Here is a 25,898-nt window from a genome sequence, read left to right as displayed (position 1 = left end):
CCTGAAGTTGTCCATAGACATACCTCCAGTGATTCAATGTTTATGGGATTCTTCCTCTTGTTCAGGTTCTGCACCTGAAGGAGCAAAAATTCAAATTGAGGAAAGACAGTTGTAGAATAGATGTGCAGAAATTTGCCTTTAGCCAGCAGGTGGTTGATTGCTGGAACAAACTTCCATCTGCCATTGTGGAAGTTGACAGCTTAAATAAATTCAAGGCTTAACTAGACAAACTTTTAGAATGAATGGATGGGTGAAATAGGAAGGGGTTTTTTTGGCCGCTGCTGTATAAGCTTGCTTTCTTGCATCATATGCCTCTGCTAATGCTAGCTAAGGCTGCAACTTAGGAATCTAAAACACTGATCGAGCTGATATTTAGGTCCCACTTTCAAGAAAATGTATTGAATTTTGGCAGTCCAGTCATTCTATCAAGACCAAATTCTCTGCTTACTCCTTCACACTGATGGGGCTGTTAGTAACGCTAGTTATAATCCCCATACAGGAACTCCCCGACTTACACAAATTTGACTTTACACAAGTTTTTTCCAGCCAGTGCAAACTTTAAAAAAAATCATGGAAACGTATTTTGCATCCCATAGTAAAAAATGGAGGTATCGTGAAAATATTGTAATGTGAACCCAGTAACACAGTGAGGTTTTTTTTTTTTTTTTTTTTGTAATTCGTTCCAAGTCCTTGGAAATTGAAAATTTTGCTATATTACTAAACTATTAATCTCTCTAAAAGGTCATATTTATAATGGAAATTGCACTATCCTTTTATTGTTATCATATGTTCCCATTATAAGAATCAATTTTGAATGCCTTTGTGATATTTTTCTAAAGCACATTTCTGGAGGTCACGACCATAAAACAACAAAAACAATTTGCACTCTGGTTTATTGGGCTTTTCTGTTAGTGCATCTAATTATAAATGGGTAGTAAACTATCTTATTGCATTTGCAATAATACTAATAACTGCAATTGTGTGGGTTTTTGTGCTATTATGGTGAAACGTGTTTCCCTTCACTGAAATCTTCAATCATATAAAAAACAAATTTTCAGAAACTTCTCTTCATTCCTATTTACGTATTACAATGATGAAGGGAAAGCAACCAATGAAAAGTGCAAGTGGTGGTAGTGCCAGGAAATGAAACAAAATTGATTTAGAAATGAAGATGATTAATTAAGAAGCAGGACAAAGTTTGTCATCTATTGCAAGGGAATTAGGTCTCACTGCTTCAACAGTGAATACTATTTTAAAGTTGTATTGGAAAAAAATGCACTTAAGATCAACAGTGATCACAAAACAGTGTTCAGGTGCTATATCGAAGATGGAACAGCTGGTAATAATATGGATGGAAAATCAGATTCAGAAGCGAGTGTCCCTGAGTGTAATGACTATTCAAGCAAAAGCAACAAGTATTTATAAAGATATTAAGGATAAGTACGGCAAACCCCAACCCAAGTTTGTGGCAAGCAACAGGTGGTTTAATAGGTTCAAGCATCGTGCTGGTTTCATAATGTTAAAGTATGCGGTGAAGTCGCCAGTGCTGATTCTGCAGCTGCAAAGAAATTTTGTGATGTGTTGGAAAAAATTATTGATGAAGGCAGCTATTCAACAAAGCAAATTTTTAATGTTGATGAGACTGCTCTGTATTGGAAAAAAAAATGTCGGATCAAACATACATTGCCAAAGAGGAAAATACAATGCCAGGTTTCAAAGTGTCAAAAGATAGGGCCACATTCTTGCTTGGGGCTAATGCAGCGGGAGATTACAGATTAAAACCACTGCTTGTGTACCATTCTGGAAATCCTCGTGCATTTAAGGGTATCAATAAAGCCACCTTACCCATGCATTTCCGATCAAACCAGAGAGCATGGATAACAATATCTCTTTGAGAATTGCTTTAAATACTGCTTCATTCCCGAGGTTGAAAAATATTGTAAAGACTACGTTCCTTTCAAGATTTTGCTTCTATTAGATAATGCTCCTGGACATCCTACACATCTAGATGATTTCAATTCAAAAATGAAAGTCATATTTCTACCGCCAAACACGACTTCACTCATTCAACCTATGGATTAGGGTGTTATTTCGAATTTAAAAGAATACTATTTATGCACATTTGCTCAGGAATTATCTGCAGTAGATGGTGAGAAAAATTATGTTAAGAGACATTTGGAAATCTTACAATACCATCTTAAACATTAATTTACCACATTAATTAAACATTTACCACACCATCTTAAACATTAATAAGGCCTGGGCGGAAATTACTAAAAGTTGTTTACATGGTGCATGGAAGAAAATATGCCCACGGCACATAAAAGGCTTCGAAGGATTTGAAAAAGATGAATCATATGAAGTGGTTACAGATAAGATTGTAAAGGTTGCAGAGCTACTTCAGTTGGAGGTTGATGCCAAAGACATGGAGGAGTTAATGTCAGGATCTGACAACAATAATGTCACAATCTGACAACAACAAATTTGGCACAATATTGGAAACTCTGGGCCTGTAAATCATGAATCATCCTCCTTACAGTTCAGATTTGGTCACCAGCAATTATCACTAGTTAGGGTAAATGAAGGAGCACTTAGGATGGCAAAAATTCAAGAGGAAGAAGAGAAGGAATTATCTAACAAAGAACTTAGTGACTTGCAGGCAGCGACAGTGAAAGCAAAAAAATGCTGACGAAGCTCAAGGTGAACCAAATGAGGAGCCAAGATGCTTCATCACCAGAGAGATGGCAATGCCATTTCGTGAAATTGGATTGGCAATGGCAAGGTCTCAGAAGATGGATCCTGACAGCAAACGATTCTTAGACGTTAACAGAGGGGTGAATGATATGCTTGCTTGCTACAAAGAAATCAATGATGAAAAGAAAAAAGCCACCATCCAGTCATCCATTAATATGTTCTTTCGTAAGGTTGAGCAGCCAACTCCCTTCTAAATCTCCACAGGCCTCAACCTCCGCAGTGGCATACTTATCAGCTGAAGACATCTATTCTGGCAATGATGCTTGAGAGTAAAACTTAACTGACATTATGCCTGTCTCCTCTCTTTTTTTTGTAATTTTATAATTTTTAAATTTTTTTAAAATTGCACAGTTTTGTCATTTTTCCTGTGCATGAGATAAAAAATTGAATAAATACAATAAATAATTCTATTTACATGTTCATCGAACATTTCTTTTTTGATTCAATCAATTCAGCGAGCACAGCTCCAAGTGCTGCACAAGCATGTGGGAAATTTCAAACTTACATAGTGTTCCATGGAATGCAACCCTTACATAAGCGGGGAGTTTCTGTATGTAAGTCTAAAAATACTATACTGTAGGTGACTAACAAAAGGTGTGAACAAAAATAGGCAGGACCTGAGGTGTGGCATTTCCAAAAAAGAAAAATGACCAACCCTTTGTCATATTAAGTAAAACTAGGTAGTAGATGACTGCCACCACACAATGCAATACCATTATTGTTTAATGGAGCACAACTGTTAAAAATGGTGTGAGCTTGGTGGGTCACAAAGATGATGACATTTGGGCAGAAGACATCACTGCTTACATCAAACATTTGAAACCAGTTTGAACTGCAGGTAAACATATTTTTGCAGCAAAAAATAATAAAAAAGGTCCAGTATGAAATGACATCATAAAGGCAGCTGGCAGGATCTTGATAAAAAAACTTTTAAGAGTTAATGCTTGATCTATTTTTGGTTGCCAATGCAACAATAATACTTAGCGTTACAGTAATTCACAAGGAAATGCAGAAAATGACAAAAGGAAGTATTCTGCTGCACGATAATCACATACACGGCAAATTTGGCAACAATATTGGAAACTCTGGGCTGTAAATCATGAATCATCCTCCTTACAGTTCAGATTTGGTCACCAGCAATTATCACTAGTTAGGGTAAATGAAGGAGCACCTAGGATGGCAAAAATTCAAGACCAGATGGCACACTGAAGCATGGTATTCTGAACTGACCATGCAGTCAGCATCAGTGCCTTACAATGACAGCAAATGTATGCTAGTGTAGAAGAGTAATAAGTTTGGCAATTAGCAAATATGAACTTACAAATATAGATAAGTTTAAATATAAAAGAAAGTTATCCACATTTTCAAACTATTTTCTTAAGAAATAAACAACTATAAGCTACAATAAGAGATACAACAGTATTTCTTACTATGGTAATATTTTTGGCTTTACTTACTTCAGCCAAATTATTTTCTAGATTTTTTGCACAGACCAGTATTCATACCTGACTTAAGAGAAAAATATTTTAATCAAATCATTATAATATAAGACTAAATAAATAAAAAAAATGCACATCATTAGGTGCATAATTCTCTCTCTCTTTCATATATATATATATATATATATATATATATATATATGCAATCATAATATATAATTACTTACTGTGCAAGAATCCATATCACCTTCCCCTGCACACAAATTATTATCATTAATTGATACAGATTGTCTATCATAGGCATCTTGGCACTCTTCATTATCCCAAATTCTTATCTGTGCTTCACGTAATTCTGAACTGGAAAATCCTCCTGAAAGTTTTATAAATGAGTCTTTATATTCAGTTTAGTATTATTATGGATGAATTATAATTAAATTAAGAATAATTTATAATTAATTTATCCAAAATAATAAATGTGCCAGTCAATGGAATGGATGGCCTTTTGACTTTTTTTATTATGATTATTTATTTATTTTTTATTGACATTAGTTCTTATCATTCCTTTTTACTTATTAACTCCCCACCCAACCAACTGCAAAGTCACTACATTTTTGTGAATACATATTAGCAGATCTTCCTTTCAGTATTTTTAAAGGGAAGATTTTCCAATGCTATACTAGTTAGGAGACCTGTTTGAGAGAGAACTTTGGCTGCAATAACTTTCAGCCAATTACTAAATGCACTGTTACAAAAAGTCAATGTGAGATAAAGGTATATAAAAAAAAAAAAAAAAAAAATCTATAAAAAGATTCAATTTTTGAAATACTGTAATCTTTTTTACATATGAAGATTTATTTTGATTCTTTATGTGGGTTTCCAATAGAAATTATCATTGCAGTTCCACCCACAGTCATAAAAATAAATATTGGCTCAAGTTGCATTAAGGAAATGCAAATAACCATCGATCTATCTGAATGAATAAAAGAGAATTAGGTTTTAAGATAATTTCTTGTCTACATTTTCCTCCGTGTGTGTGTGTGTGTGTGTGTGTGTTCAAAATGTTACATTACTCCATTAAAAATTGCATTACATAATGATGAGCATGCACTTATATACTATACATTATGATAGGCTGCAACTGTCTTTTACTATCTGTTCATATTATTTCCCCCTATTAGTTATTTTTCTGTGACAAGTAAAATCTATGACTAATGTTACATATATTATAATATTTACCATGCACATTTGGAATAATATAATTCATGGAAGAAAATGAGAGCTATTATTTTGGATAGTGAGGATGAAGTTTTATGTTGGTCACTGCTCAGGATTTTTCTGTGACAAATTTGCTTATTTATAAAGTCTGTGATCACAGTTAATGCCATAATATTTATTATGCACATTTGGATTAACATAATCCATGGAAGAAAATGAGAACTTTTATTTTATTTTGGGTGGGGGTACAATTTTATGTTGATCATGGCTCAATGCTTTTAGTTCTTAAGATACTTTACAAAGAAAAGCTCTTAAAATTATAAATTTTGTTAAAAGTTTTTTTTTTTTTTTTTTGTCTATACAAAGTAAATTAACTCAGTCACAGTTTAGGGGTTTCCAAACTTTCAACCACAATCAGGTACAATTAGAATTTTAACAAACTTACAGGGATCAGCTTTCTACAAGTGATTACAAATAAGAAAATCAGTTAATTAAATAATCAAAATAATACAACATAATTTTCTGTTCCTAACTGCTATTTTGCAATCTGATAGTAATTAATAATAATAATTCTTTCTTATATGTTAAAATGGAGAAAATACACATGAAAACATGCAGTAAACTAACGTTACTTTCATCCTAAACATTTTCAGTCTGTGAAGCACTGTATCATGTTTAAGTACAGTATTTCTAAAATTTTTGTAATTGAATGGAAGCATGAACCTGCACCAATCTACAGATTTAGGACCAACTGTTTGAAAAGCTAATTAGCTGTACTAAACGATACAAGGAAGCAAAACTTCTTATGCACCAATCAAAAAAAAAAAAACCCCACTCAATTTGCAATTTGTTCATTGTTAAAAAGTAACAATTAAACTCTACCCTGAATTTCATCAGACTCTACCTTAACTACCTCAGGAGCAACCCCCTAAAATGATAAATAAAACTGCAACTCCTCTCACCCATGAATAAAACTATCATTTCATTTAGGCAAGTGCTCAGTTAACATATGCAATGCATAGAAAATCATAGCATCACAAGCTACCACTTTCACAGAACTGTAGTTTTTTTCCCCCTAAAATTCTTAATAGGTAAATGTTTTAACAGGTTAATATAATGCAAAAATCATATTCATCTTACTCTAATAATAATATCTAATCTGAAATATCAAATTAAGATAGGTGTCTATCAGTATATACTGCATGCCCAAGTAACCTGTAACATTATATATTCCACAAAAATGTTGAAAAGAATATTTTTGCTTCTAAACAGGCTTCAATATAACCTAATCTATAATCTCTAATTGACAGAAGCATTTTATCTGAAATTGCTGGTCACTGGCTGTTCCAGTGACCAGCAATTTCAGATAAAATGAAATTGCTGGTCACTGGAACTTCTAATGGAAATACTTCTGATATGTAGAAAAGGCTGAAAAAATATAGGCAAACTTATTGCCATTAGAAGTACAACATATTCTGGAAGAGACAGGCAAGCATAACCATAGAAACACATAAAATTGAATATTTAAAATATAATGTATTAATTGATAGCAGAAATTATATTGCAATTCATTCTTCAATTAATTGAGTGCATAGAGCCATGCACTAACTAATAACAAAAATTGATCTGAATAATAGTTTATTAACCTCCTGTAAATACATTCCCAGTGTTGACAAATTAAAAGTGCTCAATACCTCAACTGACTCCTGAATATTCATCTGAGAACACCTGACCTTTACATCACCAGTGCTGCCCACTGATGTAGAGTGACTAGTTTGTACTGAACTGTGCCTATTAGGCTGGTCTGAAAACTTGGTCAGAGTTGTTAAATATAATATTAATTTGCTAAAACCTGTTAAAATTTTTTGGAAGGAAGGTAAAGTGAGATTCTTCCAAACTCATGAGAACTGTAACAGGATTATCTCGTGACAGCACATCACATGCTTGGCATCTTTATTTTCTCAGTCCCTGTTTTGTACAGCAAACTTTGATGAAACAGTGTCATGTGAGATAAAATATGAAACTTGTTTCCAATATTGAACTTCTTTTATATGTATAAAAAAAAGAAGATTATATATATATATTCTATATAATATGCTGTTTCTATGCTTTTCTTTCAGCTTGCTAACTAAAATTTTTATACCTCAAAATCTATTAGAGCAATTCGAGGGAAACTGAGATCTATTGCTATCCTTATTCTTACTCCTATTTGCCTTAAATTTGGCAAAAGCCCTTCCTTTTCACTACATAAATAAATTGCACTAATAAAAATTAATAGTTGGTACTCACTTTCATTATTTTTTATTCACTTTTACTATTTTTATTAATTTTTCACTGCCATCTGTCGGGCTAGAGGTTATTCTGCCAGTTTGCTGCTAAATTTAACATATATTGCATTATTATATTGGAGTATTGAAATTATATGCTTGGTATATTTGAACCTAGACAAAATGGCAAATAGAAACAGATAGCCTTAGCCAATTATTGATAGGATATATTAAGTGGAGCTAGCCCTTGTTAACATTCCATTCAATTTATCCATTAATCAGTAATTTGCTACATCATTTTATTTTTATTATAATTTGTGTTTAATTATAGGGTACAACAATGAAGTCCAACTTGGGTTACCTAAATACTTGGCCCTAGGGCCTTATTGGTATATTTTTCACCCCTAATACTTATATTCCAAATTCTTATTAAATTTCATCAGTCATATGATCACCTTGGTATTCAGTTCATTAAATAATGTATTTTAAAAACAACATTTTGGAATTCAAAAGTACATCACCAAGGGTGTCAAGACTAATACTCAAGATTTCTAAGAGGTACAAGATAAAGATTATAATGATTTATGCACCAACATCGAGCCATGATGATGAAGAGGTTGAAGAAATGTACACCGAAATTGAGAGTCTTCTAGATGAGCAGAAAACCCACTACACTATTATTATGGGGGACTTCAATGCTAAGGTTGGGAAAAGGCAACACAGCACAGAAGAGGAACTATAGGAAATTTTGGAATTGGTGAAAGAAATAAAAGAGGTGAAAGACTTGTGGAATTTGCAGAATCCCAAGGACTGTCAGTAATGAACACTTTTTCAAAGAAAAGGGTGAACAGAAAGTGGACATGGAAGAGTCCAAATGGATTAACAACTAATAAAATAGACTTCATCCTCACTAACAGAAGATATATTGTGAATGATGTTACCGTCCTGAATAAGGTAAATGTTGGAAGTGATCACAGAATGGTAAGATGGACACTTGATATAAATATAGGAAAGGAAAAAACTGACTCGAGTAAATAATACAAAGGTCTTTGAGATAACAGAGGAGGAGAAAAAGCAGTATGTACTGGAACTTAACAAGTTTGAGCTTCTGCAGACTGCTGAGGACCAAGATATCGACGAGGAATATTACAACTTTCTGAAAGTGATAAAGCCCAAGAAACCTATAGGGAAACAGAAATCCAAAGAAGAAAAAATGAGTCAAGAAACACTTGTTGTGATGAACCGAAGACGACAAATGAAAAGCAAGAAAAACACTGACAGGGAGAAAATTGAGTATACTGAGTTATGCAAAGCGATTAGAAAGAGACTCAGAGAGGACATAAGAAGATTTAACACAAGAAAAGTAGAACAAGCATTAAGAGAAAACAAAGGATTTAAATCAGCAGCCACGAGCAGTAATACAGAAAGACAAATGATACTGAAACTGAAGAATAGCGATGGTGTACTTATAAACAGCAGAGAAGGCATAATTCAAATAGCAGAAGACTACTATAGAGAATTATACAAGGAGTGAGGGAATGATACCAGCAGTGGGGAAGATGGATTGCAAAGTAGCAACACATACGACATACCCGATATTCTTCCTGATGAGGTAGAACATGCATTGAAGAAAATGAAGAATCGGAAAGCCCAGGGGGAAGATGAAGTTACTGTAGAGTTTTTAAAATTGGCAGGAAGAGACATAACACAAAAACTGACAAGGCTCTTCACAAAGTGCATTAGAAAAGGTGTGATGCCTAAGCAGTGGAATAATGCAATCATAGTTTTGCTGCATAAGAAAGGAGATAAATCAGAAATTGGAAATTATAGACCAATTAGCTTGTTATCCCACATCTACAAGTTGTTCACAAGGGTCATTACTAACAGATTAGAAAGAATACTTGATGAGAATCAACCGAAAGAGCAATCTGGCTTTAGGACAGGATTCTCAACTATGGATCACCTTCACGTAATATCACAGCTAATGGAGAAAGCAAATGAATATAAAACACCATTATGCCTGGCATTTGTGGATTATGAAAAGGCATTTGACTCCATACAGCATAGGGCAATGTTTCAGGCACTGCAAAGACAAGGCATAGATACCCCATATATTATGATTTTGAAGAAAATATATGAGAGTGCTACCTCCTTTATTAGAGTAGACAAAGACAGTAGCAAATTTAAAATCGAGAAAGGAGTTCAACAAGGAGACACAATATCTGCGAAGCTGTTTACTGCTGCCCTTGAGGAAGCTTTCAGAAGGTTAGACTGGTCGCAGAAAGGTGTCAGTGTGAACGGAGAGTACCTAAACCATTTACGATTTGCAGATGACATTGTGATCATAAGCCACGATCCCAAAGAATTAGAGGAAAATCTTAATCAGTTATGCGCAGTTAGTAAGGATTTTGGACTAAAGATGAATATGGCTAAAACAAAAGTAATGATGAACAAGTATGCCACAGAAAGGGAAATAATGATTGAAGGAGCAGTAATTTAAAAGGTGCAGTCATATACTTATCTGGGACAAGTTATTAGCTGTAATAATGATAAATGGCTGGAAGTCAAGAGAAGAATAAATTTTGGATGGATAGCATTCAGGAAATATAGTCACATACTGAAGAGCAATATCCCAGTTTGTCTGAAACGTAAAATAATGAACCAATGTATACTCCCCACCATGACTTATGGAAGTGAAACTTGGGCACTCACCAAAAGAATGGAAGAGAAGCTGAGAACTACACAGCGAAGAATGGAACGAATTATATTGGGAATCAGACTGTTAGAGAAGAAGAGAAACACATGGATTAGGCAGCAAACTCAAGTAAAGGACATTCTTATCAAAACTAAAGAACTAAAATGGTCTTGGGCAGGACACAGCTCGAAGACATGATGACAGATGGACTAAGAAAATAACAGAATGGTACCCAAGAGAAGCTAGAAGAAAACCTGGAAGACAAAGGCAGAGATGGATAGATGAAATTCATGAGTTTTTGGGTAGTAAATGGATGGCCAGTGCTCAAAACAGAAGGAACTGGAAAGTTGCTGGAGAGGCCTTCATCCTGCAGTGGATTGAAAATGGCTGACGATGATGATATATATCAATCCAAACTTTTTTTTTGCTTCTGTATATTTTTTTTAATCAGCTTTAATTCCATAAGTGAAATAGTCTTCCATTTTTATTTGTTCATAAAGTCAGTTTGTACTGATTTTTATTTTATATATTTGTAAAAATATATATTTTTCAAACAAATGGTTAAATAAACATTTTATGTTAAATTAAAAAAAAAAAAAAAAAAAACCCATTGGAACATCAGAAAATCCAAAATATTCCTTTAAATTAATATTCCCATAATAAAAATAATTTGATAAAATAAATATGCAATAATTATTCCTAATTAACAACAAAAAACATTTTTTCTAAATTGGTTAGGAAAAAATGTTAATTTTCTATTCTAAAAGTATACCCTTAATGTTGAAATGTGCAATATTCTTGATTTCAAGCAGCAGGATGATTAGAAATAAATTACATGAGCAAGCACAAAAGCAATATTTCTAAAAAAAATTGCAAATGTCAGTGAAGATTACTCTTTTACTAAAATCTAGCCATTTTTAAGTTATCTTACAGATACTTTTAATATATTTTCTTTTAGCTGAGAAAAGAATAGGTTTCCATAAAGAAAAAAGTTATTACAATTTTTAATAAAAATATATATTTATGGAACGTCAAATAGACATATACTTGATGTTCAAGGTAGGGGCAAAAAGTAAATTTTACAATTTTACTTACTGTATGCTGTTAGTCCCCAGCCAGTCACAAAACCTTTTCTATCAGCAAGGTCATCATCCTGAAATACACTGTAAGGTAGACACAGTGGCTGAATAAACCTATTGAAAGTAACCTCTCTCGTCAATACAATTATGGCAATATCATTTTGAAGTGTTCGATACTGAAAATTTTCATGCCTTGTAACACTTCTCACTGCAACATCGATGGGCTGGGCTCCGTCATTATCTGAATTCACATTATGCTCGCCAAGACGTATAGTGAAAAGGTTGGCACGAAGCCTAGGAGTAAAACATTTAAAATCAAAAACATAAAATGAAAAATATCTAAAGAGAAGTTTTTTGAAGATGCTACGTGTTTTCCTCCATTAAACATAAAAAGTTACAATGATATTTTATATAGAAAATCTGTATAAGATTTTCTATATAAAATTGTATATGTAGACATATACAATAAAAAGACATTGCTACCTGGTTACTAAAGACATTTATAGAAACTACATTAGATAATTTCAAGTATCTATCCAAAAATAAGATTAATGACTATTTACTGCAAACAATCAAAACTGGCAGATGAATAAGAAAATTGATTATATAGGTAAGAAAAATTAGCATTAGCATTAGTAGAGGCATGTGATGCAAGAAAGCAAGCTTATAGACAGCTCAAGAGAATAAATCATGATTATTTTAATATAAAAATTAAGAAAAATTATTCTGTAGAAAACAAGGCACAATCTTTTAGGTGATCTTAAGACTAATAATACTTAAGTAAAGTTTTCTGTGGTCCTTCAGTAGCACATTAATATTTTTGATTGATACAGCTAAACTGAATATCACAGAATAAAGAATGCTACTTGTAAATTTCTGTGTCTAACACTTTTACTCTAGGTTATTAGCATTTTCATAGGTTCTCATTTAGAGGTAATAGTAAGAGAAGTGCTGGAAAGGGAGATGGAGAAGGATGTAAAGACAAGAGATAAGATTTTACACATAGATTTGAAGATCAAGTGGCACTGATATTTGATACAGAAGAGGTTAAGGAAAGTTTAGTCTTATCAAAAGTTGTGATGGTGAAAAGGAAGAAGGTTCTGACCCAACTAGTTTTGAGAAAATAATGATACAAAGATATAAGTTATATAAAAAAGACCCAGATAAATACAGATATCTTGATAATCTGCTAAAAGTGATAGCAGAAACAGTTATGAAATAACTAGAATTGCAATGGGTAAGATAGCATTTGAGAAGAGGAAGCAGATATTCACAAGGAGAATGGATATCAAATTAAGGAAAAGGTTAGTTAAATGTTTTGTACAGAGTATTATGCTTTATGGAGCTCAAACATAAGCACTAAAGTAAGATATAGAGAACTAGACAGTTGGATGACTGATGAGCTGAAGATGGGGATAGATAGAAATACATTTGAGTTCTATCAATCATAGACATGCCATCCAGCAGACAACATATGTTGATATCTCCATATGTTGTCTGTCAGATAGGTATCTGCCACAGAGGTTAAAAAAAAAAAAAAAAAAAAAAAAAAAAAAAAATGCAAAATTCAAAAAATTTTTGATAAGATTAAATATGTAATTTTAAAATTATGGCTCACATCATAGTAGGTAATATACAAAAACCAAAGTACTTGTATTCAAGTAAGTAAATCACAGTATTATATAAATTGTAAAACAAATATGCAAATATACTGTAGCTGCACATTATACATTAAATTTTCATCCTTAATATTTATTTGCTTCTTATCCATTTGTTTCATCGTGTACTGGTTACCACTTATCTACTAGTGAGTAGATAAATGATAGTAGGCACCAGAGTCTGATTGTTGGAACAAACTATCATCTGGTGTTAGTTTAAATAAATTTAAGGAAGAATTGGACAATATGGAGAAATGAGGTGTAGGTGTGCGTGGAGGGGTATAAGCTTGCTTCCTTAGATCATTTGCTAGTAGTACTAATAATAATAAAGGTAGTGTACTGCATTAATTTAGTTTGAGAATTACTGGACTGCAGTATTAATTAAACAGGAAACTAAAACCAACAATATTTGGCTCTGTAATGATGAAATACATAATACTGCAAAATTGCTGACTGCCTAACATCAAAATTCGCCATTTAACCTTTATTCAAGATATCCCTTGGACCTTGATTCAAGGGAATATTTGGAAGCTCTAAAAATTAATGCAATTAGTGTTGTCTTTTTCTTTAAATTAAACATTGTAAATTTACTAGAAGCTGAAATTTTGAAAGTCCACATCCATGCGTGTCTTGCTTAGCAGATTCTGAGCATCATTTGTAGGGCTTTTGTATTGGTGATTTGCCGCAAATATCACAGCACATAGTTAGTAGTGTAGTGCTTGGTAGCAGAATTGTAGGGTTTTAATTGTGATAAATAAGTAGCTTGAAGGGTCTAATCACATAGATTGACATATTGGTTTTGTTCTTAGCCAAGAAATTTTACTTTTAGTAAGGCTATAAATATTATTCAAAACTCTACGAACATAACAGTATGGAGTAGTGCATGATGTAAATTTGATAATGTTTAAAAGTGCGTGATGTAAGTAGTGTGAGGAAATCAGGTGACAACTCAGCACTGTTATGGGCCTATATGAGAGCTTGAAGGACAGGGTGGATACCCTCGAGGGATCTAAACTGAGGGGCCCATCAAGCTCTCAGCTGCCCACATCAACGCCAGAGCTTGCACTTGATAATCATGCAACATAGTGGCAACCCCCAAGGCAGAAGGCACTGGAACTAGTAGTTGGCAGTGACTCTATTGTCACGGAAACAGGGAACATGGTAAGTAAAAAGGTTAGGTGGAACAGGACCAGAGTATGTCTGCCAGGGGCAAAGGTTAATTACATTTTAGAGCAGATATCATCTTTTAAGGGCACAAAAGGTGATATTGTTGTACACGGTGACACTAATGATATTAAGAGTGACCTGTACTTAACAAGTACAGGTCACTGTTGAAAAAAAAACAGTGAATTAGGGCTGAATTTGAACGTGTCTGCAATTCTGCATAGACACGATAGGAGGAAGTATATGATGAGAGCCTTGTCGATCAATTCGGTGCTGGAAAGATTGTGCAAGGATCAAGGGGTGGAATTTTTTTCAGCCCGGTCTGTAAACAGGAGAGACTGCTTCTACAGGGAGGGAATACACTTAAATAGAAAGGGTGCAAGAATATTTGCTGATACTACTGAGGCAGTGTTAGGTGGATCGGAAAACTGCTAGCTTGGGGGGGGGGGGATACAAGGACTAATCGATTAACAGTAGCCACTGGCAGAGGTGAAAGTGATTCTTGCACTACTTCTATTGGAATGAGCAGCAGCCTGGAAAACAAGATGCAGGGTATTTCAGAGGCTGATGGGAGTCATTGCGGTAAAAGTAAACACATGGTTTGTGTTAGGGTAGCTAAGAATAGAAACAGGTGCATGTATACTTGCGTATACACCAATGCTAGGAGTTTGGTAAATAAATTTGATAAATTTGAGGCGTCGGTCAAAAAACATCAAAGGCAGATATTGTTGGGATATCAGAGACATGGTGTCACACATGTAAGGAATGCAGAACTGGAATTTAGGGAGTACATTGTGTATAGGAACGATAGACAGGATAGGAAGGGAGGAGGAGTTATGCTATTAGTTGAGAAACACATAAAATCCAAGGAAGTGCAGCCAGTCGACATTGCTGGACAGTGCAGTGTGTCAGTTTGGTGTGACATAAGCACTGGGAGATCAAAATTGAGAGTAGGAGTGTGTTATAGGCCTAATGATTCTGATGAGTATAATAAGAAACTGTACAGGGAAATACAGTGGGCCAGTAAATCAGAGTGTCTTATAATGGGGGGGGGGATTTTAATTTCCCCAATATTGACTGGAATTTGTTGTTGGTTGGTCACTCACACACTAGCAAGGCTTTTCTGGATTTACTGGATGATTGTTTTCTACATCAGCATGTTCGGGAGGCAACTAGAGGGAGTAATACTCTTGATCTGATTATCAGTAGTGATTCTTCATGCATTAAGAATCTGCAGATAAAGGAACCACTAGGTGGCAGTGATCACAGTGTGCTCAAGTGGGATTTACTCAAAGAAGTAACTCCATTGGGGGTAAAGGGAAGGGTTTAAGCTTTCATAAAGGTGACTACAGTGGTCTGAGACAGTATTTAAATTCTATACAGTGGGACCAACTAATGATGTTACCAACAGCAAATTCAAAATGGGAGCCATTCAAAGAATTTATCTTGGAAGCTACTAGGCTTTACATACTAACTAAGAAATATTGTTCAAGTTTTAGACCTAAATGGATGTCAGATGAACTAATGAGACATGTGGCAGAGAAGAAAAATGCATGGGATACATATAAATTAATGGGTGACATGGAAGCCTATGATAGATATAAGCTGATCTGTAACCAAGTCACAAAGGAGATTAGGCAGGCTAAGGCAGATTATGAGAAATCTTTGGCAAAGGATGCAAAGAAAAACAGCAAAGAGTTCTTTACTTATGTAAACTCTAGAAGGAAAGGGATGAATCAGATTGATCCACTGGATTTTGATGGTTCAACTGTTGATGATCCTGCTCAGGTAGTTAACAAACTAAATGAGTATTTTGCATCTACATTCACACATGGAGTTATTCAGGGAGGGGAATGCCAGAGGTGAATTACACTCTGGCAGTGAGCTAGCTGATTTTGTAATAACTGTGAGGAAAGTGTTGAAGATAAACATAAGAAAGGCATCCAGGGTGGATGGGATGTATCTAGTTATATTAAAGGAGGCAGCAAAGGAAGTAAGCAAACCCTTAACATAATTATGAGAGCTTCCTTGGACTCAGGGGGGGGGGTACCCATGGACTGGAGATGTGCAAATGTGACCCCAATTCACAAAGGAGGATCAAAGGGCAACACAAGTAATTATAGACCTGTTAGTTTAATTTCTGTTCCAGGGAAATTAATAGAGGCACTGGTAAAAGAAGCACTGCAGGATCATTTAGACAAGACTTCAGTTATAGCCCGGACACAGCATGGTTTTGTTAAGGGGAAGTCTTGTCTGACCAATTTGATTGGATACTATGATGTGGTCACAAAGGAACTGGATGCAGGGAATAACTTTGATATCATATATTTGGATCTTAGAAAGGCTTTTGATACTATTGCACATGGAAGACTACTGCACAAATTGGAGCAGTATGGCACTGTAGGCAAATTGTTGCTATGAATAAAGGGATAGTTGAGTGGGAGAAGACAGAGTGGTAATGAATGGACGCTGCTCTTCGGGGATTAACGTTATTAGTGGAGTCCCTCAGGGTTCAGTGTTGGATCCATTATTGTTTTTTTTCTACAGGTGATCCCCGCTTAACGCTGATAATTCGTTCCGGAAAAACAGAGGGCTAAGTGAATCCGCGCTAGGCAAGCGCCGCATTCCCATAAGGTAACATATGTATTTGCAAGTTGCGGTCGGTGCCATAGGATATTTCCTAATCAAAAACAAATGGTAGTGAATAGATGCACAAATGTACATATAAAATATTCTGCATTACATACATATATAATTATGTGGTAACTACTTAAGTATCAAAATTAAACTTAAAATTCCAATTGAAATCATGAATTTAACTGATCTAAATTGATTTTAATTGATGAATTTAATCATGAAAAATGTGTCGATTTTCGGTTGAACTTTGGCCCTCTTCCAAATAAACTAAAGGGGGTTTTAATTTAAAATCCCCTGCAGCATTACCGCCCAACAATAAAGTGAACCGATCCTTCGCTGCTTTGAAACCTGGCATGTTTTTTTTCTTCTTTCAATATGAAACTTCTTTTAGGCATTCGTTTCCACAAAAGTCTTGCTTCATCTATGTTAAAAACTTGTTGAGAAGTATAACACAATCATCATCATCATCAGCCATTTTCAATCCACTGCAGGATGAAGGCCTCTCCAGAAACTTTCCAGTTCCTTCTGTTTTGAGCACTGGCCATCCATTTACTACCCACAAACTCATGAATTTCATCTATCCATCTCCGCCTTTGTCTTCCAGGTTTTCTTCTAGCTCCTCTTGGATACCATTCTGTTATTTTCTTAGTCCATCTGTCATCATGTCTTCGAGCTATGTGTCCTGCCCAAGACCATTTTAGTTCTTTAGTTTTAATAAGAATGTCCTTTACTTGAGTTTGCTGCCTAATCCATGTGTTTCTCTTCTTATCTAACAGTCTGATTCCCAATATAATTCATTCCATTCTTCGCTGTGTAGTTCTCAGCTTCTCTTTCATTCTTTTGGTGAGTGCCCAAGTTTCACTTCCATAAGTCATGGTGGGGAGTATACATTGGTTCATTATTTTACGTTTCAGACAAACTGGGATATTGTTCTTCAGTATGTGACTATATTTCCTGAATGCTATCCATCCAAAATTTATTCTTCTCTTGACTTCCAGCCATTTATCATTATTACAGCTAATAACTTGTCCCAGATAAGTATATGACTGCACCTTTTAAATTACTGCTCCTTCAATCATTATTTCCCTTTCTGTGGCATACTTGTTCATCATTACTTTTATTTTAGCCATATTCATCTTTAGTCCAAAATCCTTACTAACTGTGCATAACTGATTAAGATTTTCCTCTAATTCTTTGGGATCGTGGCTTATGACCACAATGTCATCTGCAAATCGTAAATGGTTTAGGTACTCTCCGTTCACACTGACACCTTTCTGCGACCAGTCTAATCTTCTGAAAGCTTCCTCAAGGGCAGCAGTAAACAGCTTCGCAGATATTGTGTCTCCTTGTCGAACTCCTTTCTCAATTTTAAATTTGCTACTGTCTTTGTCTAGTCTAATAAAGGAGGTAGCACTCTCATATATTTTCTTCAAAATCATAATATATGGGGTATCTATGCCTTGTCTTTGCAGTGCCCGAAACATTGCCTTATGCTGTATGGAGTCAAATGCCTTTTCATAATCCACAAATGCCAGGCATAATGGTGTTTTATATTCATTTGCTTTCTCCATTAGCTGTGATATTACATAAAGGTGATCCATAGTTGAGAATCCTGTCCTAAAGCCAGCTTACTCTTTTGGTTGATTCTCATCAAGTATTCTTTCTAATCTGTTAGTAACGACCCTTGTGAACAACTTGTAGATGTGGGATAACAAGCTAATTGGTCTATAATTTCCAATTTATCTCCATTCTTATGCAGCAAAACTATGATTGCATTATTCCACTGCTTAGGCATCACACCTTTTCTAATGCACTTTGTGAAGAGCCTTGCCAGATTTTATGTTATGTCTCTTCCTCCTAATTTTAACAACTCTACAGTAACTTCATCTTCCCCCGGGGCTTTCTGATTCTTCATTTTCTTCAATGCATGTTCTACCTCATCAGGAAGAATATCGGGTATGTTGTATGTGTTGCTACTTTGCAATCCATCTTCCCCACTGCTGGCATCATTCCCCTGCTCCTTGTATAATTCTCTATAGTAGTCTTCTGCTATTTGAATTATGCCTTCTCTGCTATTCATAAGTACACCATCGCTATTCTTCAGTTTCAGTATCATTTGTCTTTCTGTATTACTGCTCATGGCTGCTGATTTAAATCCTTTGTTTTCCCTTAATGCTTGTTCTACTTTTCTTGTGTTAAATCTTCTTATGTCCTCTCTGAGTCTCTTTCTAATGGCTTTGCATAACTCAGTATACTCAATTTTCTCCCTGTCAGTGTTTTTCTTGCTTTTCATTTGTCATCTTCGGTTCATCATGACAAGTGTTTCTTGACTCATTTTTTCTTCTTTGGATTTCTTTTTCCCTATAGGTTTCTTGGGCTTTATCACTTTCAGAAAGTTGTAATATTCCTCATCTATATCTTGGTCCTCAGCAGTGTGCAGAATGTCTAACTTGTTCTTAAGTTCCAGTACATACTGCTTTTTCTCCTCTTCTGTTATTTCAAAGGCCTTTGTATTATTTACTCGAGTCAGTTTTTTCCTTTCCTTTCCTACATCTATATCAAGTGTCCATCTTACCATTCTGTGATCACTTCCAATATTTACTTTATTCAGGGCGGTAACATCATTCACAATATATCTTCTGTTAGTGAGGATGATGATTTCATTAGTAGTTCATCCATTTGGACTCTTCCATGTCCACTTTCTGTTCATCCTTTTCTTGAAAAAAAGTGTTCATTACTGACAGTCCTTGAGATTCTGCAAATTCCACAAGTCTTTCACCTCTTTTATTTCTTTCACCAATTCCAAAATTTCCTATAATTCCCCTTTCTGCACTGTTTTGTCTTTTTCCAACCTTAGCATTGAAGTCCCCATAATAATAGTGTAATGGGTTTTCTGCTCATCTAGAAGACTCTCAATTTCGGTGTACATTTCTTCAACCTCTTCATCATCATGGCTCGATGTTGGTGCATAAATCATTATAATCTTTATCTTGTACCTCTTAGAAATCTTGAGTATTAGTCTTGACACCCTTCGTGATGGACTTTTGAATTCCAAAATGTTGTTTTTAAAATCTTTATGGGCCAAAATCCCAACTCAATCTTCACTCCTTTCACTGTTTCCATTGATGTATAGCAGATTTCCACTTGATACACTTATAAGTGATTAATTTCTTCTTCTTGTTTCAGCCAAACCGATGATATTCCAATTCACATTTTCTAATTCCTTTTCCAGCTCTAATATCCTGTCTTCACCGATGAGTGATCTTACGTTATAACAGGCCAAGTTCAGTTTCCGTGCATGGCAGCCTGGTCGTACCCAGAGATTCTTAGCACCCTCTGCTTCCACTCTGATCCTCTCGCTGCCGTAAGAGAGAGATTGAAATCTGCTGGGGACTGAGGGCCATTTATTTTGTCGTGCTGTCATATGCTGGAGGGTTTGGTCTTTTCCTCTTCACGTTGACCAGGCGTCTTGAAGAGAACCACTCTACACGTTCGTTGTCACCTAAGTGACATAATAGGGCTTACCATCGAGAAGGTGTGCATGAGTGGATTTTAGGGAGGCAGGCCAACCAAACTTCTCCTAAATCTTCTGTAATAGAGAGATATTGGATCCATCAGTGTTTTAGGCTGGGTGTCTGATAACACACAGGATACCTGTTCCCCTCTAAGCCCCTATAGTAGTAGTAGTGGCACATGATGCAAGAAAGCAAGTGTAGGAGCTTATGCAGCATCAGCCAAAAAAAAAAAAAAAATCACACCATTCCCTCGAAATGCCTGTCCAGTTCCTCAAATTTATTTAACCTATCAACTTATACCTATAACCTATAAAACATAATACCCCTCTTCAATAATTTTAACAAGTTCTTTTTTGAAAGTTTCGACTCCTTGATCTCCACTTGCGGCTTCTCCCTGGATTTTAAATCTATTCAACCAGTTTTAAATGGTTCCACTTTTTTTTTTTTTTTTTTAGGTGAATTTTCTTCAGATCATCATATTGGCTAATCTCTTTCTCTCTCTATTTTTTTTTTTTTTTTTATAATATTTAACTTAACTGAATTCTGCATTGGATATTATCTTCAATAAAATTAGTTAAAGTCTTTCCATTTCAATCTTAATAGCCGGCCTAGCCCTAGTTGCTAGCAGTGAAACAGCTATCTTTCCCACTGCTAAAATTAATTCTTTATTTTTTTATAATTGTTCTTACAGTTAAACTTGCAAGTCCTAAATTTACACACATCCGCTTGTCATTGACTGGAATTGATTCGCTTCAAAACGTCTAATTTAATTTTCAAATTCAGTCTTTTTCTTACATTTATAGTCTTCGTACTGCACCCAGATGTTGTTGCTTTTTCCTTCTTATCGGCCATATTAACTCTTCGAAAATGTAACTGCGTTGGTTGCATTAATGTATGATACAATGTTCAAGTAAACTGTCCGTTACGCACGATGTCTAATACCGTACTGAGTGACGACTAGTCTTTGGATAAATGCACATAACGCTAATATTACAAGCAATATACATGATCATTTTCTAAAATGTTGATCTTGGAATTACATAACAAGTCATTGTACTGCAATTAATTTAGCGTGCGAGAAAAATTCACTGAGCATGGGAAAATTTCTCAAGTCGGCATGGGAAACGTTTTAATACTGTTTTTCTATTCATCTTCAAGCTATTGACTCCATCAAATGAAACGATTTCATTAAATATGCCAAAAATGCAATCTGTAAAAGAGCGTTATAGTGATCTGTGACAGCGTTATAGTCAGATACGGGTTATAATATAAGAACAGCGTGAAACGAACCGCATTATAATGGGGCCTGCTGTATTTATAAATGATACTGATGGTATATCAGGCTTAATGTCCAAGTTTGCAGATGATACGAAGGTTGGCAATGATGTTGAGTCCCTAATGACAGTACGTTGCTGCAACAGGATCTAGAAAAGTTGAACAGATATGCTGAGAGGTGGCAAATGAAGTTTAATATTGAAAAAATTTAAAGTACTACATATAGGAAGCAATAACCCCAAAGTAACGTATCAACTCTGTGGTACTACACTAACAGTGGTAGAGAACGAAAAGGACTTGGCAGATATGAAGTTTTCTGAGCAGTGCAGATGGTCTGCAAGAGTAGCTCATTGTGTCTTGTCAATGATATACAGGAATTTTTCTAGCAGGGATAAGGAGGTGATTATCCCCTTGTGTCAGGCCACACCTTGAGTACTGTATACAGGTCTGGAGACCTCATTTTAAGAAGGATGTAGAGCTGTTGTAGAGTACAGAGAAGGGCAACAAGATTAGTGAATGGAACCAAGGGTTGCTCTTACGAAGAAAGGCTTAAGCTTTGCAGATTACAGTGTCTGGAGAATAGGCACCTGCAAGGTGATCTGATTGAGGTGTATAAAGTCTTGAATGGCTTGAGCATGCTCAATGCCGATGGGATTTTTCCTCTTTGTCAGAATAATCACCTGAGAGGGCATAAATTCAAATTGAGGAAAGACAGTTGTAGGATAGATGTGCGGAAGTTTGCCTTTAGCCAGCTGGTGGTTGATTGATGGAACACACTTCCATCTTCTGTTGTGGAAGTTGATAGCCTAAATAAATTTAAGGCTGAGGTGAACAAGTATTTGGAACAAACGGAGGGGTGAAACGGGAGTGGGTTTTTTTTTTTTTTTTTTGGCTAATGCTGTATATGCTTGCTTTCTTGCTCTACTAATGCTAACATAATATGTATTTTTGCATTTAGGTATATTAATTTAAACAGAAATCGTGCACCAGACCAGAGCAGCAAAGCAATGGACTCAAAGTAGCAGGAGTGATGTGACTTTTGGGAAAAACTGAAGGGGATAGTTCTCCAACAAATCACAGTCTAAAAAAATGTGTTATTTGTGCAATGTTCAGTGCAGAGAGTATGAAGAAATTAGGCATCAACTCAGCATTCTGATGGGTGTTTATGAGAGCTTGAAGAATAGAGTTGCATGCCCTTGAAAGAATTAAAATGGGGACACATCAAGCTCTTAGCTGCCCAACTCTAAGCCAAAGCTTACACTTGTGCATCAAGGCAACACGACAATCCCCAAAGTGGAATGCACTGGTAGGTATTTATTGCACAGGAGGTAGTTACTGTCAGTGACCTGATTGTTGGGGAAACAGGAAATATATTTTGCAAGAAAGGTATGTCTGCCAGGAGCAAGAGTAGATGATGTTGAAGAGTAGATACCATCTTTTAAGGGCACAAAAGGTGATACAGTTGTACACATTGGAATTAATGATATTAACAGTAGGAGATCAGAAGACTGACTTAACAAGAACAGAGTAACGTTGGGAAAAGGTCACGAGTTCAGATTGAATTTGAAAGTGTCTGCAATTCTGCTCAGACACAAAAGGAGGGAGTATACGTTGAGGGCCTTGTCAAGTAATCAGGCCCTGGAGAGAAATGTGCAAAGCTCGTGGAACAGAATTTTTCTCTGCATGATCTGTTCTTGTTAACAGGAATAACTGTTTTTACAGGGATGGGATACACTTAAGTAGAAGGGGTGCAGTTGACTGGACCAATCTTATTGGATACTAAGATACAGTAAAAAAGGAACTGCATGCAAAAAATAATTTTGATATCATATACTTTGATTTCAGGAAGGCTTTTTATACTGTTATACACAAAAGACTGCTGTAAAAACTGAAGCAATGTGACATTAAGGGCAAATTACTGCTATGGATAAAGGGATGGTTGAGTGGGAGAAGACAGAGTGGGAACTGCTCTTTGTATAGCAATGTTATTAGTGAAGTCCCCCAGTATTCAGTGCTGGTTGTTTTTGTCAGTGCCAGTTTTTTTTTTTTTTTTTCTTTTTTTCAATATTTATTAATAATATTGATGAAGGTAAGTCAGGCTTAATATCCAAGTTTTTGCATCATAAAACTTACAATGTTATAAGTTTTATGATACAAAGGTTGGCAGGGTGGTTAATGACAGCAATCAAGGTAAGCTACTGTAACAAGATTTAGTAAAAATAGGCCAATGCACTGAGAAATGGAAGTTTAAATTGAAGATGTATGGTACTGCATTTGGGTAGCAGTAATCTCAGATTAACATACCAACTACTGTGTGGGACTACATTCAGCATAGTGGAAAATGAAAAAGACCTGTGGGGGGTAGTTGTGCAGTCAGATATGACATTCTCGGAGCAGTGCAGGCAGGCTGCCAGGAGAGCTTGTGAGGTTTTGTCTGTGATATACATGCAACTTTGCTAGCAGGATAAAGGAGGTGATTATCTCACTGCACAATGGGTAGGCTGCATCTTGAGTACTGTATACAAGTCTGGAGATCTCATTTTAGGAAAGATGTAGGTCTGTTGGAATGGGTGCAGAGAACGGCAACATTATTGGTGAGGGGAACAAAAGGGTGCTCTTACCAAAAAAGGCTTCAGTTCTGCAAATTGCAGTATCTGGAGATTAGATATCTGCGAGGAGATCTGATTGAGGAGTTTAAGGCCTTGAATGGATTGAGTAAGCTCAATGCATTCTTCTTGCTGAGACTACATAAGGAGGCATAAATTCAAATTGAGGAAGGATGGCTGTAGGAGAGATATGTGGAAATTTGCCTTCAGCTAGCAGGTGGTTGAACGTTGGACAAACTTCCATCTGTTACTGTGGAAGTGAGTAGTTTCAATAAATTTAAGAACTAGACAAATTCTTGAAGAGGACAGATGGGTGACATGGTAGTGGGTTTTGTTTTTTGTTTTTTTTCTGCTGATGCTTCCATAAGCTTGCCTCATTTGCCACTACAAATACTATTATGTATGACAAAAGTAACTGTCAATACAAAGCATAATTTTGTAAAATTACGGATTAGCAGATGAACATCACAGAGTACCTGGTCATTGTAACGAACTGTCAAGTTGACACTCAATGCATCCAGGGCTGCAACAGGTGGGTAGGGGAGGTATGCGTCGCTTACAAGCGGCAGTTCAAGAGGGCACCGAAATGTTTTTTCAATATTGTTTTCTGATTGGTTAACGCTTACCAGTATTCAACATTTAGGGCGGCAAATTTTATTTTGCTTACTGGAGGTTAGCAAAATAAGTTATGTCAATTATGCCAATGAATTGAACATTTTCCTTTACTGGTGCTTGAACTTTCTAATCAAGTCTTAATTTCTGTAGAAGTTCTATAGAGAGTTGACAGAGAAAGCAAATTCAGATTATTTTAGACTGATTATTCAAAAACCGAAAAAGTCATGGAAATATGGAGAAACCTGAATTCATAGAAGTGTGCAAAATATTAGTGATATCATGAAACTTTGTGTGGAAATCATGGCAGTGAGATATGCCTAGCCCTGATCACAATTTTCCCTTTCCGTAAGAAACAAGTTACCAAGAATAATTATTTTTTGTAGAATCAGCACCTTCTGCTTTTTATGATCATATCATACATTTGGCTGCATGGAGCACTTGGTGACTGCCAATTTAATTCCTTTTAGAGCATTTATGCTTTTCCTCAAACAATGAATTTCATCCATCAAAATGCTAAACTGCCACTTAATTTCTTCACTTTCCTTGCATGTAACAAGTTTTGTGGTATTATTATGTCTATGCTACAGTGAACTCTGCACACATTTCACACACAAGCAATAGGGTTTCAATTCACAGGAGAATTACCATCAACAATCCCCTTGCTACCTCCAAGCTAAAACATTCCCACTGATCTAAACCATTTTCTTGGCTGACATTTTGCTTAGCTGAGGTAACATTTTGGTTAAAAGATTAAATTAAAACTGCAGCAGTACACCTCAATACTGCAGTACTACCACAACAATACTATGTAATATTGTCAATTGTTTTTTGGATGAAAACCTCAAATGTGAAATAATATTTAGTATTATGCAAATGGTTGAAGAATACTACTTATTTAAATTAGACTTGGATTTCTGTACTGTAATTTTTTTTTATGAAAACCCCAAACACGAGAGGTATTAGAACCTATAGTCTTGGT

General features: G+C 35.4%; 1 protein-coding gene across 3 annotated transcripts in view; it reads right to left on the bottom strand.

Annotated features, from left to right (window-relative positions):
* LOC150075196 (proclotting enzyme-like) overlaps window positions 1-25,898 on the bottom strand; it is a 101,753-nt gene that overhangs the window by 10,061 nt on the left and 65,794 nt on the right. For all 3 annotated transcript variants that reach the window (XM_090388233.1, XM_090388234.1, XM_090388235.1), the window contains exons 6-7: window positions 11,466-11,743; window positions 4,421-4,563 (exon numbers count right to left, since the gene is read on the bottom strand). In XM_090388233.1, the coding sequence (XP_090244359.1) occupies window positions 4,421-4,563; window positions 11,466-11,743 (421 nt within the window). The remainder of the gene's footprint in view (window positions 1-4,420; window positions 4,564-11,465; window positions 11,744-25,898) is intronic.

Source organism: Mastigoproctus giganteus, chromosome 14, assembly GCF_048544385.1.
Source record: "Mastigoproctus giganteus isolate SK-2022 chromosome 14, ASM4854438v1, whole genome shotgun sequence".
NCBI lineage: Eukaryota > Metazoa > Arthropoda > Arachnida > Uropygi > Thelyphonidae > Mastigoproctus > Mastigoproctus giganteus.
The sequence above is the reverse complement of the archived record's forward strand: the minus strand, read 5'-3'. Positions and strand labels throughout refer to the sequence as shown.